Source organism: Dromiciops gliroides, chromosome 1 (assembly GCF_019393635.1).
Source record: "Dromiciops gliroides isolate mDroGli1 chromosome 1, mDroGli1.pri, whole genome shotgun sequence".
Classification (NCBI taxonomy): domain Eukaryota; kingdom Metazoa; phylum Chordata; class Mammalia; order Microbiotheria; family Microbiotheriidae; genus Dromiciops; species Dromiciops gliroides.
In genome coordinates, this window is record NC_057861.1 from 13,810,754 (window position 1) to 13,825,317 (window position 14,564).

Consider the following 14,564-nt stretch of genomic DNA (forward strand, 5'->3'; position numbering starts at 1 on the left):
GCTTCGTCTTCGGTTGGCTGCCGGTTCCTGTGGGGGCTTCCTCTCACGGCCCTCGCGGTAGCTGCTGGGGTGAGGTGGGGGCTCGGGAGGCGGCGGCGGCGGTGACAGCGCAGCGAGGACCCTGCGAGGTGCGACCGGGGAGCCCGAGAGGTGAGGGAGGAGCCGGGCCGGCCCGGGTGGGGACGGCGCGGCCCGGAGCACAGCCTGGGGGAGGCGCCTTCGCACGGAGGGAGGACTCTGGGTCTAGAGCTGAAGAGACCCCCGAGGCCGCCGGGCCCGAGGAGGGCCAGGGTCACCCTGGGAATAAGCTGGGATTCTGGTCTCGTTACTCGCCGTCCTTCCCAGCGCATCTCCCCGTAAAGAATGTCCGCGGCGCGGGGCTGCCGGGTGGCGCGGCGGATGGAGCTCCGGCCCTGGAGGCGGGAGGACCCGAGTTCAAATTTAACCTCACGGCAAGTCACTTAACCCTGATTGCCTCCCCCCCCTCCCCCCCAAGAAAAATATCAGGTGGGAGGGAGGCCTAGAACATGGAATGTCAGAGGCCCGAGAGAGCCTAGAACGGGGATGCCATCGCTGGGAGGGGCTTTGGGCCTTGGAACGGGCCAGGCGAGATCTAGTGAAGGGGAAGTGGTTCGTTTAAGGGTCGTTACCGAGCAAGTCAGCTGAAGGGTGTAGAATCCCTGCGCGATAATCTGTCATCGGGCTGCAGTGACAGGATGTCATGCGTGAAAGTGACCTCAGAATCCTAGAGCGTGGATGTCAGCTGGAAAGAGGGCAGGCAGTTGTATAGTGGAAAGAACACCGGGTTGGGAGCCATTCTTGTGATTTTAGAGCTGGAAGAAACCTTGGGATCTTTTATTTTTATTTATTTATTTTTGAGCCAAAAAGGGTTAAGTTCCAGGGTCACACAGATAGTAATCATCTGGGGTTAGATTTGAACTCAGGTCCTCCTTACTCCAGGGCTGGTGCTCTATCTACTGTGCCACCTGGCAGCCCTGGATCACTCTTTTAAAACACATCTAAAGCTACTTTAAATTATTAACAACTTGAAGTTGGAGGATACAAAATCAACCCACGTAAATCATCTGCATTTATATATATATATATATATATATATATACATATATATATATATATATAATGTACATACATGCTATATATGTATATGTGTGTACACATATACACACATACTATATATGTATATGTGTATATACATATATATACACACATGCATACTATATATATATATGTATGTATGTATATGTATATATAAAACACCAGCAGCAACAGATAGAAAGAGAAATTCCATTTAAAATAACTGTAGATGGGTGCAGCTAGATGGTGCAATGGATAAAGCACAGACCTGAGTTCAAATTCAACCACAGACACTTGACACTTACTAGCTGTGTGACCATGGGCAAGTCACTTAACCCTCATTGCCCTGCAGAAAGGAAGGAAGGAAGGAAGGAAGGAAGGAAGGAAGGAAGGAAGGAAGGAAGGAAGGAAGGAAGGAAGGAAGGAAGGAAGGGAGGGAGGGAGGGAGGGAGGGAGGGAGGGAGGGAGGAAAGAAAAACATTAAAATAACTGTAGATAATATAAAATACTTGGGAGTCCATTTGTCAAGACAAACCCAGGAACTATATGAACAGAACTATAAAATGCTTTTCATACAAATAAAGCCAGATCTAAACAACTGGAAAAATATTAATTGCTCATGGGTAGGCTTAGCCAATATAATAAAATTGATATAACAGCATATGATATAATAAATTTAATAAAATATATAATAAAAATTACAATCCTACCTAAATTATCTATTGATTTAGTTCCATACCAAACTATCAAAAATATTTTATAGATCTGGAAAGAATAATGACAAAATTCATCTAGAAGAACAAAAGCTAAAGGATATCAAGAGAATCAATGAAAAAATGTGAAAGAAGGTGGTCTAGCAGTACCAGATCTCAAACTGTATTATAAAGTGGTAATTATCAAAGGTACTGACTAAGAAATGTGGAATAGAATAGGTACAAATTACACTATAATAAGTGACTGTAGTAATCTAGTATATGATAAACCCAAAGATCCAAACTTTTGAAACAGAAACTCATTATGTGATAAAAACTGCTGGGAAAACTGGAAAACAGTATGACAGAAACTAGATATAGACCACCATCTCATAGCATATACCAAAGTAAAGTCAAAATGGGTAAATGATTTACACATTAAAGGGTGATACTGATGTAGGAGGCAAAAAGGGGGTTAACAGAAAAACCTAAGACCCAAGCTCTAATTCAGATATGAGCTCTAAGAGGGATTCCAGACCCCAGTTAATGGATAACTTACTAGCCAGGATGCTAAGTTCTCTTACCCACGTAAATCAGTGCCCCTAACGGGAACATAGTGAGGCAGGCTATAATGACCTTAACCTATAACGATGATACATTGACAGGCTATAGAAAATCTAACTAGAAATAAATGAAAAATGAAGACATTTTGAAAGTAGTCATGGGAATCAGAAAGAGACACGCACAGATTCACCGTATGACATGTAAATCCCCAAAACACACCTCCACAGAAAAAGGTACCCGCCTTGGAGGTTGGCTTAGGACCCCAGGAACTGCAAATTAGGATAGGCCCTCCCCTGTACCTCCCTAAGGTAGAGATTATTATAATAAGACTGATAATCAATTTATCCATACTATAAATATAACTGTCTTTTCTTTCACTATTTGAGAGCTACCTTGACACTTTTCTGGTTCTCTCTCTGTGTTCACTCACAGTATTGCAATAAAACTTGGGAAACTGAGTCACTGAGTCTTGTCATTCTTTTGGGATGACTCACGATCAGTTTGACCTTAATTCTGCCCCACATCAATACCATAAGCAAATTCAGAGAGAATGGAACAGTTTCTCTGTCAGAATTATGGACAGGAGAAGAATTTAGGATCAAAGAAGATATAATAGAGTACAAAAATATATATAAAATAATTTTGATTATATAAGATTAAAAAGCTTTTGCACAAACAAAAGCAATGCAACCAGAATTAAAAGGAAAGCTGAAAACTGGGAAAGAATTTTTGAAACAATATCTCTGATAAAGGCCTCATTTCTCAAGTATATAGAGAACCAAGTCAAAATTATAAAAATACAAATCATTTCCCAATTGATAAATGATAAAAGCATATGAAATGGCAGTTTTCAGACAAATAAAATCTATTTCTAGTCATGAAAAAATGCTGTAACACTATTGATCAGAGAAATGCAAATTAAAACAACTGAGGTATACCTCACACCTATCAGAGTAGCAAATATAACAAAATAGGAAAATATTGGATGTTGAAGGGGATGTAGGAAAACTGGGAGACTAATCCATTTCTGATGGAGTTGTGAACAGATCCAGCCTTTCTGGAGAGCAATTTGGAACTGTGCCCAAAGGACTATAGAACTGTGCATACCCTTTGATCCAGCATTCAGATATTTTAAGTTCTTTTACAGGGAAGAGGGATTGGACTTAATTTTTCTTGTTTCTTGAAGGCAGAACTATTTCTAATGAATAGAAGTTACGAGAAGACAGATTTCAGCTTGACATAGGGAAGAACTTTGAACTAATTAGAACTGTTTGACATTAGAGTTAATTGTTTTGGGAGGTAAGTAGTTCTTTATCAGGATATATCTCCAACAGGCAGCCAGATGGCTGTACACAGGATTCAGGCTTGAGGGTTGTCACAAGATCTTGCATATTTAATCCCCTTCTCCCTCCCCCCAACAGCATTGCCACCATGTCGTTGTCCCATCTTTACCGAGAGGGTGAAGGAACCATTGATGAGGAAGAAGATGAGATGGAGAACTTTGAGATCACCGACTGGGACCTCCAGAACGAATTCAATCCAAACCGTCAGCGTCATTGGCAAACCAAGGAGGAGGCCACTTATGGAGTGTGGGCAGAGCGGGACCCAGAAGACGAGCGACCCAGCTTTGGAGGCAAACGGTACTGGGATTTACCGTAGGGGGGCCAGCTGCTGCTGGGTGCAGGCTTCAGGCAATTCGATATAGCCAAGTGTACTTCTGATTCAGAAGCTGGAGCATGGCCTCTGGGCATTCCGGAGAGGATGTGCTGGGCCACTTGAGGTTCCCATTTCAGCTCTGGGCTTCATTGCAGGGCAGGGCATCATTCACCAAAACATGGAGTATTCGTTGTCTTTGGCCATTGAGTCCTACTGATTAGGTAAACCTTGGTATGTACTCAGTTCTGCAGCCATAGATTATGATTTATAAGTAGCTATCGAGACCATCCGCACTAGAAAGGGCCTCAGAGGCCCAGACTAAGCCCCAGCATGTTACAGATCCTTATCAGCATTCATTCATTCAGTCAGTCACTCATTCAGCTCCTATTAAGGGCCAGCTGTTTGTGCGAGGTGCTGGAGACACCAAGAGAAGTGCTGGGGAGAAAGTTCCTTCCCTTAGGGAACATGCATTCTGGGGTGGGGGGGGGGGATGCAGCAGGTGCACACAGATGAGGAAGAGTGCCATCATCTGAGGAAGGGGAGAGGGGATTAACCAGTTTTCTCACTGATGTGTGTGCTTAGTTACACAGAGCCCAAGGCGAGGGTTTGCATGATCACTTCAGGAGGATAAGGGTTCTCCTGGCAGTGAGTCACAAATGATGCCTTCCCATGGGAAAGGTGCCGCATGTTTCACTGCAGCCATGGTGACACAGACTTCTATATTAGCATGTCCCTTCTGACACATCAAGTGATTTTTCCTTCTGTTTAGTTTTGTGATTTTCTGAAGTTCTCTTGACTGCCCAGAGCAGTTGTATTTTTTCAGTAAGGAGTTGAAATGAAATGACACTTGGTAAAGTGTTTCTGAAGAAGGTTCTTTTAAATTCACTTAGGCCCTTGAATTTTCATGTTATTGATTTTCCGGATGTGCAGTTTTCTCGAATTTTCTTTCACCAAGTGGTTACACACGTACCATATTATTAGCGTAATCTTTTGCCCATGTGACTAGTTAGATATGGCTCAGCTCTCTGTCAGTGGTTTTGTTCTAGAAGATGCTTTCTTCTCATTCATCTCCTCTTGCAGCTGTGCTCATTTAGATATATGGGGTTTTTGAGTGGAGTAGCCAAAGGAATGGCTTGATAGAAGTGGGATGTTCGGTAAAGAAGACAAAATGAAAAGGTCTTTGATTCCTTTAATTAAAATGATTATTCCCAGGGCTTGCATTTGCATCTGGGCCAGAGACTTAGACTTTTGAACTAAGCCATGTTCATTGTGCTTCACGTCTGTTTTGTCAGACTACAGCTGTCTGAGTCACATTTGATATTCCTTGGATTTAAGTTGGTTAATCATCTTTTAAAATGAATCCCTTGAAAGCTACTCTGTGGCATCATGCTGATACTCCTCATTTGTGACAGCCATGGCCCCTTCAATGGAAGAGGCTTCTCCAAGAGCAGTCTTGACAATCCCTTTCTCTTGGGGTGTGTTTCTAGCTCCAGAGACTTCTCTGCTCCTGTGAATTTCATTAGTGCTGGGCTGAAGAAAGCTGCTGAGGAAGCAGATGAAGAGGATTCAGATGAGGAAGAGAAGTCTGTTAAGCAGGATGAATTTGCGAAAGATTTTGGACCAAAGAAGTTAAAAACAGTAAGTTTTTGCCAGAGGGTTGGGAGCGTGCTCGAACCCTCAGAGGGCCAGTCACATTGCACAACTTGGAGCTAAGAGCCTTTTGGCCCAGGTTTCCCAATTACACAGGTGCTTATAATCAAGCCTGGAGGGAAGGGGGGTAAAGATGCACCTAGGGGTCCCTTTCTGTTTGTGAGGTTTTTAAGAATTCAACTTCATCTCCCCTAATTCTCCATTATACATTGCAAATAAATTTTTGGTTCAAGCAAAACCTTCTTCCTTTTTTATTATGCTCTTTATTCTCTCATCAGGGAGGCAATTTTAAACCTAGCCAGAAAGGATTTGTAGGTGGAGCCAAATCTTTCACGGACTTCGGCAGCTGGGAAAGACACACCAAAGGAATTGGACAGAAGCTTTTGCAGAAGATGGGTTATGTCCCAGGAAAGGGCCTTGGGAAGAATGCACAAGGTATCAGATAAGGCAAATGGGGTGTATGTTTGGAAATCAGTGGTTGTTTTCCTTTCCCTTTTTAATTTTTACTGTGTTGTGGCATTGAAATGTACTTGAAAATGGAGAGTCTCAAAAGAGAACTGGGTGACTATATTTATAGAATATATATTATGACATTGTTAATTCAGAATAAGGCCGGAGAAGAGCCTATCTGTATTATGGAAATCCTAAATTGGAGATTTTTTTAAAAGACACTTAGATTACTTCCAAGTATTGATTTTATAAAAAATTAGGTTGTTACTACTTTGTTGTTGTTATTCAGTCATTTTCCAGTTATACTGATCTTCGTGACCCCATTTGGGGGTTTCCTGGCAGAGATACTGGAGTGAGTTGCCATTTCCTTCAGCTCATTTTATAGATGAGAAAACTGAGGCAAACAGGTTTCAATGACTTGCCCAGGGTCACACAGCTAGTAGGTGTCTGGGGCTGGATTTGAACTGCGGTCTTTATGACTCCAGGCCTGGCACTCAATTCACTGTGCCACCTAGTTACCCCCATTACTGGGCACTAATGAGTAAAATGAAGTCAATGAAAAAATCTTTATTGTAATAACAGTGGCCTATGATAAAAAAAATTTTTTTTCTGGGTTCTGACATGTGATTTCATCAATCTGGGGATCTCCAAGAGGGAAATGCCCTGCATAGGTACATATTCACGACTTAATCTGTATCATACAATTGCAGGATGTGTCAGAGGCAGGACTGGAACCCAGGGCTTGCACACCTCAAGGCTGGCCCTTAGGCCACTGCCCTTGTGCTGCCTGGATTATTTTACATGAGCAATTGCATACGGCATTATCAACCTGAAAGTTCATGGATTTTTCTTTTTTAATTACTCTGTTACATATTCTATCTGAATTATTGTAAATTCTGAATTAGGTCTTATGAGGGAAGTTTTAGAATTGACTCTAACAGAAGTTGCCGTAGCACCTGATATTTTCCCACTGTTAATTCATACAGAGATTCCTATTTTTTTAGTGGTTTCTTAGCAATTCAATAGGCATTCATTAAATGCCTGTTCTTACCATTGTACTGTACTGTGAGAAACACCAAAGTGCCTGCCTTCAGAAGCTTGCCATCTAGTTGGAGGAGAATCTTAAATTCAGGTTAGGCTGTGATTGGTGAAACATAGAGAGATAAGAAATTGGGGAGGGGAGATACCACTTCCAGATGAAGAAGGTCAGGGCTTTGTGATCTCATAGGTATCTCCTTACAGTGTCTGAACTTGAAAAAACTATTATTGTCCAAATTTTGCTGTGGTAAAATTGTTCTTTTTCTTTTGGGGGCTGGACTATTACTTCATTGATATTATCAGCTGTGGGCAGCAACATCCTCTCCCAGCAGCAAGAGGGCATAGTGCTAGACTGAGAGTCAGAAAGGATCTGAATTCAGATCCTACCTCAGACACTTATTAATTATGTGGGCCTCGGGCAGGTCACTTAACCATTATCTCAGCTTTAATTTCCTCATCTGTAAAATGGGATAATAATCACAACTACTTCATGAGGTTGTTGTGAGAAACAAATTTAAAAAACAACGCATAAAGCTCTTTGCCGACCTAAAGTGCTATAAAAATGCCAGCTGTTATCGGCACCTTCTCTAAAACTTAGTCCTAGAGAGTGGCGGGGAGGCGTGAGAGGGTGAATAAGTGGTCTGGACTACAACCCAGGTCTTCTTGGTCCCCTGCTGCTCCACTGCTTCCTCCATATTCGGACCCTGGGAATATAAACTACATTAAGTAGGGAGCCAGGAAGCCAGTCCTGTTAGTGACTCTGTCCCTTAGCTGCTGGACAAGCCACTTCCTCTTGTGGGTCTTCAGTTTCTTCTTTAAAATAAGCAGGTTGGAAAAGCTGGTGTCTGGAACCTCCTGTGACTGGGTGGTCCATCAGGTCCCTTCCAACTTCAGCATTCTGATGAGTCTGAATCTCTTCCGTTGCCCTGGACGGTTTGCTTGGGCACTGGGCACTGCCCGCAGCAGCTAGATGAGTTGCACGGATGTGGCCCACTCTTGTGTTTCTTCTTGTTCTTTTTCTTCTTGTTCTTCAAGATTGGGGCTAAGTGACTTGTTTAGGGTCACACAGCTAGGCCAGATTTGAACTCAGGTCCTGTTGACTCCAAGGCCCGTGCTCCATAGCCCCAGCTGCCCCTGTTTCTTCTTTAAAGGGCTCCAGGATTTGGTATTCACGAATGAGTGGCTGAGCCACGTCACTAAAATTACTTTCTGTTGCATTTTGGCAGGTATCATCAATCCAATTGAAGCCAAACAGAGGAAAGGGAAGGGCGCTGTGGGTGCCTATGGCTCAGAACGCACCACTCAGTCAGTGCAAGATTTCCCTGTGGTTGACTCAGAAGAAGAGGCCGAGGAGGTAACTCGGGAGGGCTGACCTGCCTGGGGTGGGAGGGAGGTGGCTGGTCCTTCTGTGGTGCCACAGAGGAAGGCGGAGTTGGTGGGGCTCCCTTTATTTCCCTGGTTCTGTGGTTTCGGTCGCTGGGTAGTAAACCTTTTGGCTCCTCCTGCTGCACAGCACGCAAGCCTTGATGGTCAGCAGAAGCTTGAAAGTCCAGCATTCATCTGCAGACCGTCTGTTTCCTTTCTACAAAAGCTGTCAGCTTGATAGACTGTTTGGGATTCTTTTCAGATTTGACGGGCGTGTGATGCAGGCTGCCGTGGGAGGGAGAGCTCCGCTACTTTGGGGCATCGGCCACCAGCATTTCTTGGGTAGTTTGGGGGTTTTGGTTTGTTTTTTTAGGATGTAGGAGGTCAGGAAGTGTCACCAGTGGTGGCTGAATCTCTCCTAGCAGATTGACAAGAAATACCACGTTATGAATCAGTCCTTTCCTTTTCTAGACTGACCAAATCGTTTTTCTCAGGAGTTCCAGAAGGAGCTCAGCCAGTGGCGGAAGGATCCTAGCGGGGGCAAGAAGAAACCTAAATACTCCTACAAGACAGTTGAAGAATTGAAGGCAAAAGGCAGAATTGGCAAGAAACTCTCGGCCCCCCAGAAGGAGCTTTCCCAGGTTAAGGTAGAGTGAATTTTGAAACTTGGCGCCATCCTGAGGTTGTAAGGATTGTTTAGCCTAGAAAACTGCAGATTGGGGGGAGGAGGCGTGAGAGCTGCCTTCCGGTGTCTGCAGGCTGCCCCTTGCAAGCAGAATGGGCCTTATTCGGCTGGCTCCGAGGGCAGGGAGAGGAGGTTGGTTGGAGCTGTCCAGCAGTCAGATGGGGGGGCAAAGATTGCCTCTTCCCCTGTTAGTGATATGGTTAGAAAATCCAGGTGGTCTCCAGGGACCTTTCTCACCCTGAAATGCTGTGATTCACTGTCTATTGATTTGTTTACACAGCAGTGACACTTTACAACAGATTCCCACTTGAAATGGAAGATTTTTATTTAACAAGGAAAACAGGTAATGAATCCTGGTTTAAAAATGGAAAACTGGCTATTTCACTGAAAGGAGTTTTGAATTTGGAGTGTTTGTTGCTTCTGGAGGAGGAAAAGATAGTACAAAATTTTCCCAGCATGCTTGACTCCAGGCCTGGCCTGTCAGGCCCTCTCTGCCCAGTCCTCAGTGAGTGTCAGAGGCCCTGGAAGCTGTGGCTGAGAAGTCCTCCAGGGCTTCACAGAGCCCATGTGGGTATTAACACAGGACTTGTCTTCCCAGAAAGTCCAGCTAGTCAGACCTCATGTGTGGGACAGTGTGGTGTCCTCAGCCCATCACCAGGCAGGTGACCTCCCTTCTCCACAGCTGCTGCCTCTTGTAGCCAGCGAGGGCTTGGATCAGTTCCCCTGCAGTCCTAAATCTGTGACGTGATGACTCCTGTTTCTTTAGTGCGTTATGACATACAGAATTTGTCTCACAACATGCCTACAGGATGGACGCTACAAATGGGGTCCTTTCCATTTCACATATGAAGACACCGAGGGTCAAGTTAAGTGGCTTGGCCCCAGTCATAGGTGGGAAGGAGCTAAGGCAGTCAGGATTTGCACCCAGGTCTCCCACTTTCCAGCATACTTCCCCCACGCCCCCATCGTAGCCGTTTTCTCTGTGCCTCAGAAGGTGTTTGGGAGACCAGCACCCTGGGGCAGCCTTGGGATAGAGCTGTTATCAGTGCTGGGGCTTTGGTGCTAATTCTCACCTTTCTTCTCGTGGCCCGCCAGGTGATTGACATGACGGGCCGGGAGCAGAAGGTCTATTACAGCTACAGCCAAATCAGCCACAAGCACAACATGCCCGAGGATGGTGCCCAGCAGCAGCAGCTGCCGCAGCCTGGCAAAGACACCAAGCCGCAGGCCTTCGCCCTGCCCGAGCTGGAGCACAATCTGCAGCTGCTCATCGACATCACGGAGCAGGAGATCATCCAGAATGACCGGCAGCTGCAGTACGAGAGGGACATGGTTGTCAACCTGACCCACGAGCTGGAGAAAATGTCCGAGGTGCTGTCCCACGAAGAGACGGTGATCGCCAACCTCAGCAAGGTGCTAGAGATGGTGGAGGAGTGTGAGCAGAGGATGCAGCCCGACTGCAGCAACCCGCTCACGCTGGACGAGTGCGCCAAGATCTTCGAGACCCTCCAAGAGAAGTACTATGAGGAGTACCGCATGTCTGACCGTGTGGATCTGGCCGTGGCCATCGTTTACCCGCTCATGAAGGATTACTTCAAGGACTGGGATCCCCTGAAGGTCAGTGCTGCTAGAGGCTGTGTTTGGTCCAGAAGGGACCGTAGGGGAGCTGTCCGGAGTTCTCAGAGTGACCGTGTGTGTTTTTGTGTTCAGGACTGCACCTATGGCACCGGCATCATTGCCAAGTGGAAGAGCCTTTTGGAGAATGACCAGATCCTGTCTCATGGGGGCCAAGACCTGGCAGCGGATGCTTTCCACAGGTGATGTGGGCAGTGTGCTGCTCCCCTGAAGCCTCCTGAGGATGCTCAGGGCCCTTGTCCGGCTGGCCTTTGAGCCCTCCCTGCCTTCTAACTGCCCTTTCTCAGTCTCCTTTGCTGGGCACTATCTGTCTCATACTCCCCGACTCTAGGTGGTCCCCAAGGCTCAGTCCTACCACCCCAGGGCTTCTTACCCTCTGTTGTCTTCTGACCTCTTGGGCAGTCTGGGGACACCCATGGCCTGTTTCTGAAGTCAATAACAACAGATGTTCTCAGAAGAATGTTTTTTAAAATCACAAAACAAAATACATAGGATTAAAACTGAAAAACAATGATCATGAAATAGTTATCACCCTATTTTTTAAAAAGGCCATGACACCCCCACCCCCCTTAAATCTATGCCTGGACCCGGGTTAATTCTTGATCTGTATTCTCCCAAGAACCCCATGAGCTCCCGTAGGATTAAGTGTCACTTCTGTGCAGCCCCAGGACCATGGACCAGCGGGCCATTTTACATTTCCAGCTAGGTGCTCCAGAGAGATCTTCAGTTCACCATGTCTAGAAGTAAACTGTTATCTTCCCACCTAAACCCTTCCCTCTTCCAAACTCTGTTTCACCATTCCTCTGGACTCCTGGGTTCTTATCCTGGACTTCTCACTCTCCCTCCCCTGACATTTGCCAGATCCTGCTCTTTCTGTCTCTCACATGTGGCCCCCCTCTATCCCCATAACCCTTACCTAAGTTCACATGGCCGTCATCACCTCTCCCCTGGATTACCGCAGCCACCTCCCCATGGGCCTTCCTCTGTCAGATTTCCCTGTGCTAGTCCATCTATACATGGCCACCAGTGGAATTCCCTAAATGCCCACCTGGCCATGAGCCTTCCAGTCACCTCCAGTAGCTTCCCATTGTCTCCAAATCAACTTAGAACTCCTGTCAAGCTCTTAAAGTCCCAGACAGCCTGGCCCCAGCCTCTTTCCAGCCTCGTTGGGCGTAAATCTGCTTCCTGGTCTCTGGGATCCTCCCAAATGGCCTTATCTGTGTTCCTCACAAGTGGCCTTCCGCCTCCTGTCTCCATGCCCTTGTTCTAGCTATTCTGTGCCCAGAATGCCCTTCCCCCTTCCCCCTTCCCTCTGATCACCCAGACTCCCTCTCTTCCTGTAGATGGAGCTCAAGTTCATTTGTGTAAATCCTCTTCTGATTCCCCCAAGGGCTAATGCCCTCTCTCGCAGATCACCTTGTATTAGTCTATATCCATTTGTGTGTGTTAACTTTATATTTATGCTGTGTATCGTCTTATATGTGCTTGTCTCCCCTGGTCGTGAGCAAGGTCATCCCATTCTTTGTATCTGGCTTCTTGTTCTAGTGCCTAGCATTTAGTAGGTGCTGGGGTAAAATGAGTATAACCCTGGTGCCCTACTGTCAGTGTCCCATTTCATGAATTTCCACGTGCCATGTGTGCATGAGCTGTTGGTTGCTATTGCTGACCATCTATTTTCAGAGAAGCAGCCACAGGCTTTATTCTAATTCCAAGGAATTCACTCTCCCCTCTGACTCTAGGCTCATCTGGGAAATGTGGATGCCTTTTGTTCGAAATATCGTGACTCAGTGGCAGCCGAGGAACTGTGACCCAATGGTGGACTTTTTAGACAGTTGGGTCCATATCATTCCTGTGTGGATCCTGGACAACATACTGGACCAGCTTATCTTCCCCAAACTACAGAAGGAGGTACAATGAGTGGGCATCCGCTGTGGCTTTCAGGGGAGATCTGCCGGCTCTTTACGTTGAGGGCGCCTCTCTTGGCAGCACCAAGAGCGCTGCTGAACACAGCCATGGACCTGGGATGTAGGATCTCTCATGTGGTTCACTTCCTGTCCTTCTGACTGCCCCCATCCATTCCATGCCCTTGTTATTGCTTGTTGAGGGTGTTATAATAACCTAGTTGGCCTCCTCTTGTACACTCATCCCCCACACACTCCATGATTCATCTTTCCAAAGCACAGTGATTATGTCACTGTCCCATGGAGAAATTTTCTGTCATTCCCCATTGCTGGACAAACAAAGGTCAGAGATCTCAACTCTGCATTCCAGGCCTCAGGCCCCTGGGTCAGTCTTCTGAGTGACCTCCTGAACCTGTCCTGTGTTCTCATTCCTCTTCATCGTCTGCTCATTGCTGGTCCCAGGTCCGCAATGCCTGTTCCTCATCTCTCTCCTTGGCTCCATCTCTTCCCTCTTCCTTTAGGCTTCCTGGTGACCTCTCCCTCCTTTGGACTCTACGAGTGCACCTGGCCTTCCCTTACTGAGGCAACAGGGAAATGTCTCTTAAATACAGGGCCAGTTTCCACCTCAAGTCTATCTGTTTTGTCTTGTCTAGGTTGAAAACTGGAACCCTCTGACAGACACGGTTCCCATCCACTCGTGGATACATCCGTGGCTTCCACTCATGCAGTCACGCTTGGAGCCTCTGTACTCCCCAATCCGGAACAAGTTATCCAGCGCTCTGCAGAAATGGCATCCCAGCGATTCCTCAGCCAAGCTCATCCTACAACCCTGGAAGGATGTGTTCACTCCAGGCTCCTGGGAGGCTTTCATGGTCAAAAACATTGTGCCCAAATTAGGTGAGGTGATCTGAGGGATGGCTCCTGAGGGCTGGCCTGAAATCTTTCATCCCCCATTTTGGCTGCTTATAATATAGCTGATAACCTTGTTATCTATCATAGTAACTGTTTACCCTTAAAAAGTTTATTGATGTCTTGTTCTGACACAGAAGACACTTCCCAGCAAACACACACACATTTCCCTGTATGTATGTATGTCAACTGTCTGTCACTCAGCTGGCCTTCATCAGATACCTACTATGTGCTGGACACTGTGCTAAGCCCTGGTCTTAGTGTACTCCCCCAGAACAGTTCTCAGTTGCTAACAGGCAGGAGTTTGGGGCCCTTTGGCGTTTATAGTCGATGATGATTGAGATTGATGGTTACATTGGGCCCCACACTGGCTGCCTCAACTTGCTGACATTATTTACATTGTGGTGGTGGTTGTATATGTTGGTTTGGGGCTCTGGCTTCTTCCCTGTCACTTTGTACAAGTCTTACTAGATTTCTCGGCTTTTTGTTTTGTTTTGTTTGGTTGTTTTTTTGGTGAGGCAAGTGGGGTTAAGTGACTTGCCCAGGGTCACACAGCTAGTAAGTGTCAAGTGTCTGAGGCCGGATTTGAACTCAGGTCTTCCTGACTCCAGGGCCGGTGCTCTATCCACTGCGCCACCTAGCTGCCCCTAAATATGTACAATGTCCAACACTTGTGTACTTTTTTTTTTTTGTGGGGCAATGAGGGTTAAGTGACTTGCCCAGGGTCACACAGCTAGGTAAGTGTCAAGTGTCTGAGGCCAGATTTGAACTCAGGTACTCCGGAATCCAGGGCCGGTGCTTTATCCACTGTGCCACCTAGCTGCTCCCACTCTTGGCATTTTTAATATCCCTTATGGCATAGTTATAGTCACATGTTACATCTATATGCTATGGTTTGTTTAGCCATTCCCCAATAATTGGGCC

The 14,564-nt window shown here is 46.1% G+C and overlaps 1 protein-coding gene across 3 annotated transcripts in view; it reads left to right on the top strand.

Annotated features, from left to right (window-relative positions):
- Positions 1–14,564, top strand: part of TFIP11 (tuftelin interacting protein 11) — a 27,535-nt gene continuing 12,971 nt past the window's right edge. Inside the window, exons 1-10 of one of the 3 annotated variants that reach the window (XM_043975861.1) lie at positions 1–452; positions 3,773–3,991; positions 5,495–5,645; positions 5,936–6,092; positions 8,372–8,499; positions 9,005–9,157; positions 10,291–10,812; positions 10,906–11,012; positions 12,570–12,738; positions 13,385–13,628. In XM_043975861.1, coding sequence (XP_043831796.1) covers positions 364–452; positions 3,773–3,991; positions 5,495–5,645; positions 5,936–6,092; positions 8,372–8,499; positions 9,005–9,157; positions 10,291–10,812; positions 10,906–11,012; positions 12,570–12,738; positions 13,385–13,628 — 1,939 coding nt within the window. In that variant the 5' untranslated portion in view covers positions 1–363. Of the gene's footprint in view, positions 453–3,560; positions 3,651–3,772; positions 3,992–5,494; positions 5,646–5,935; positions 6,093–8,371; positions 8,500–9,004; positions 9,158–10,290; positions 10,813–10,905; positions 11,013–12,569; positions 12,739–13,384; positions 13,629–14,564 lie in introns of those variants that run through there. The other 2 variants (XM_043975862.1, XM_043975863.1) reach the window with 2 other exon arrangements.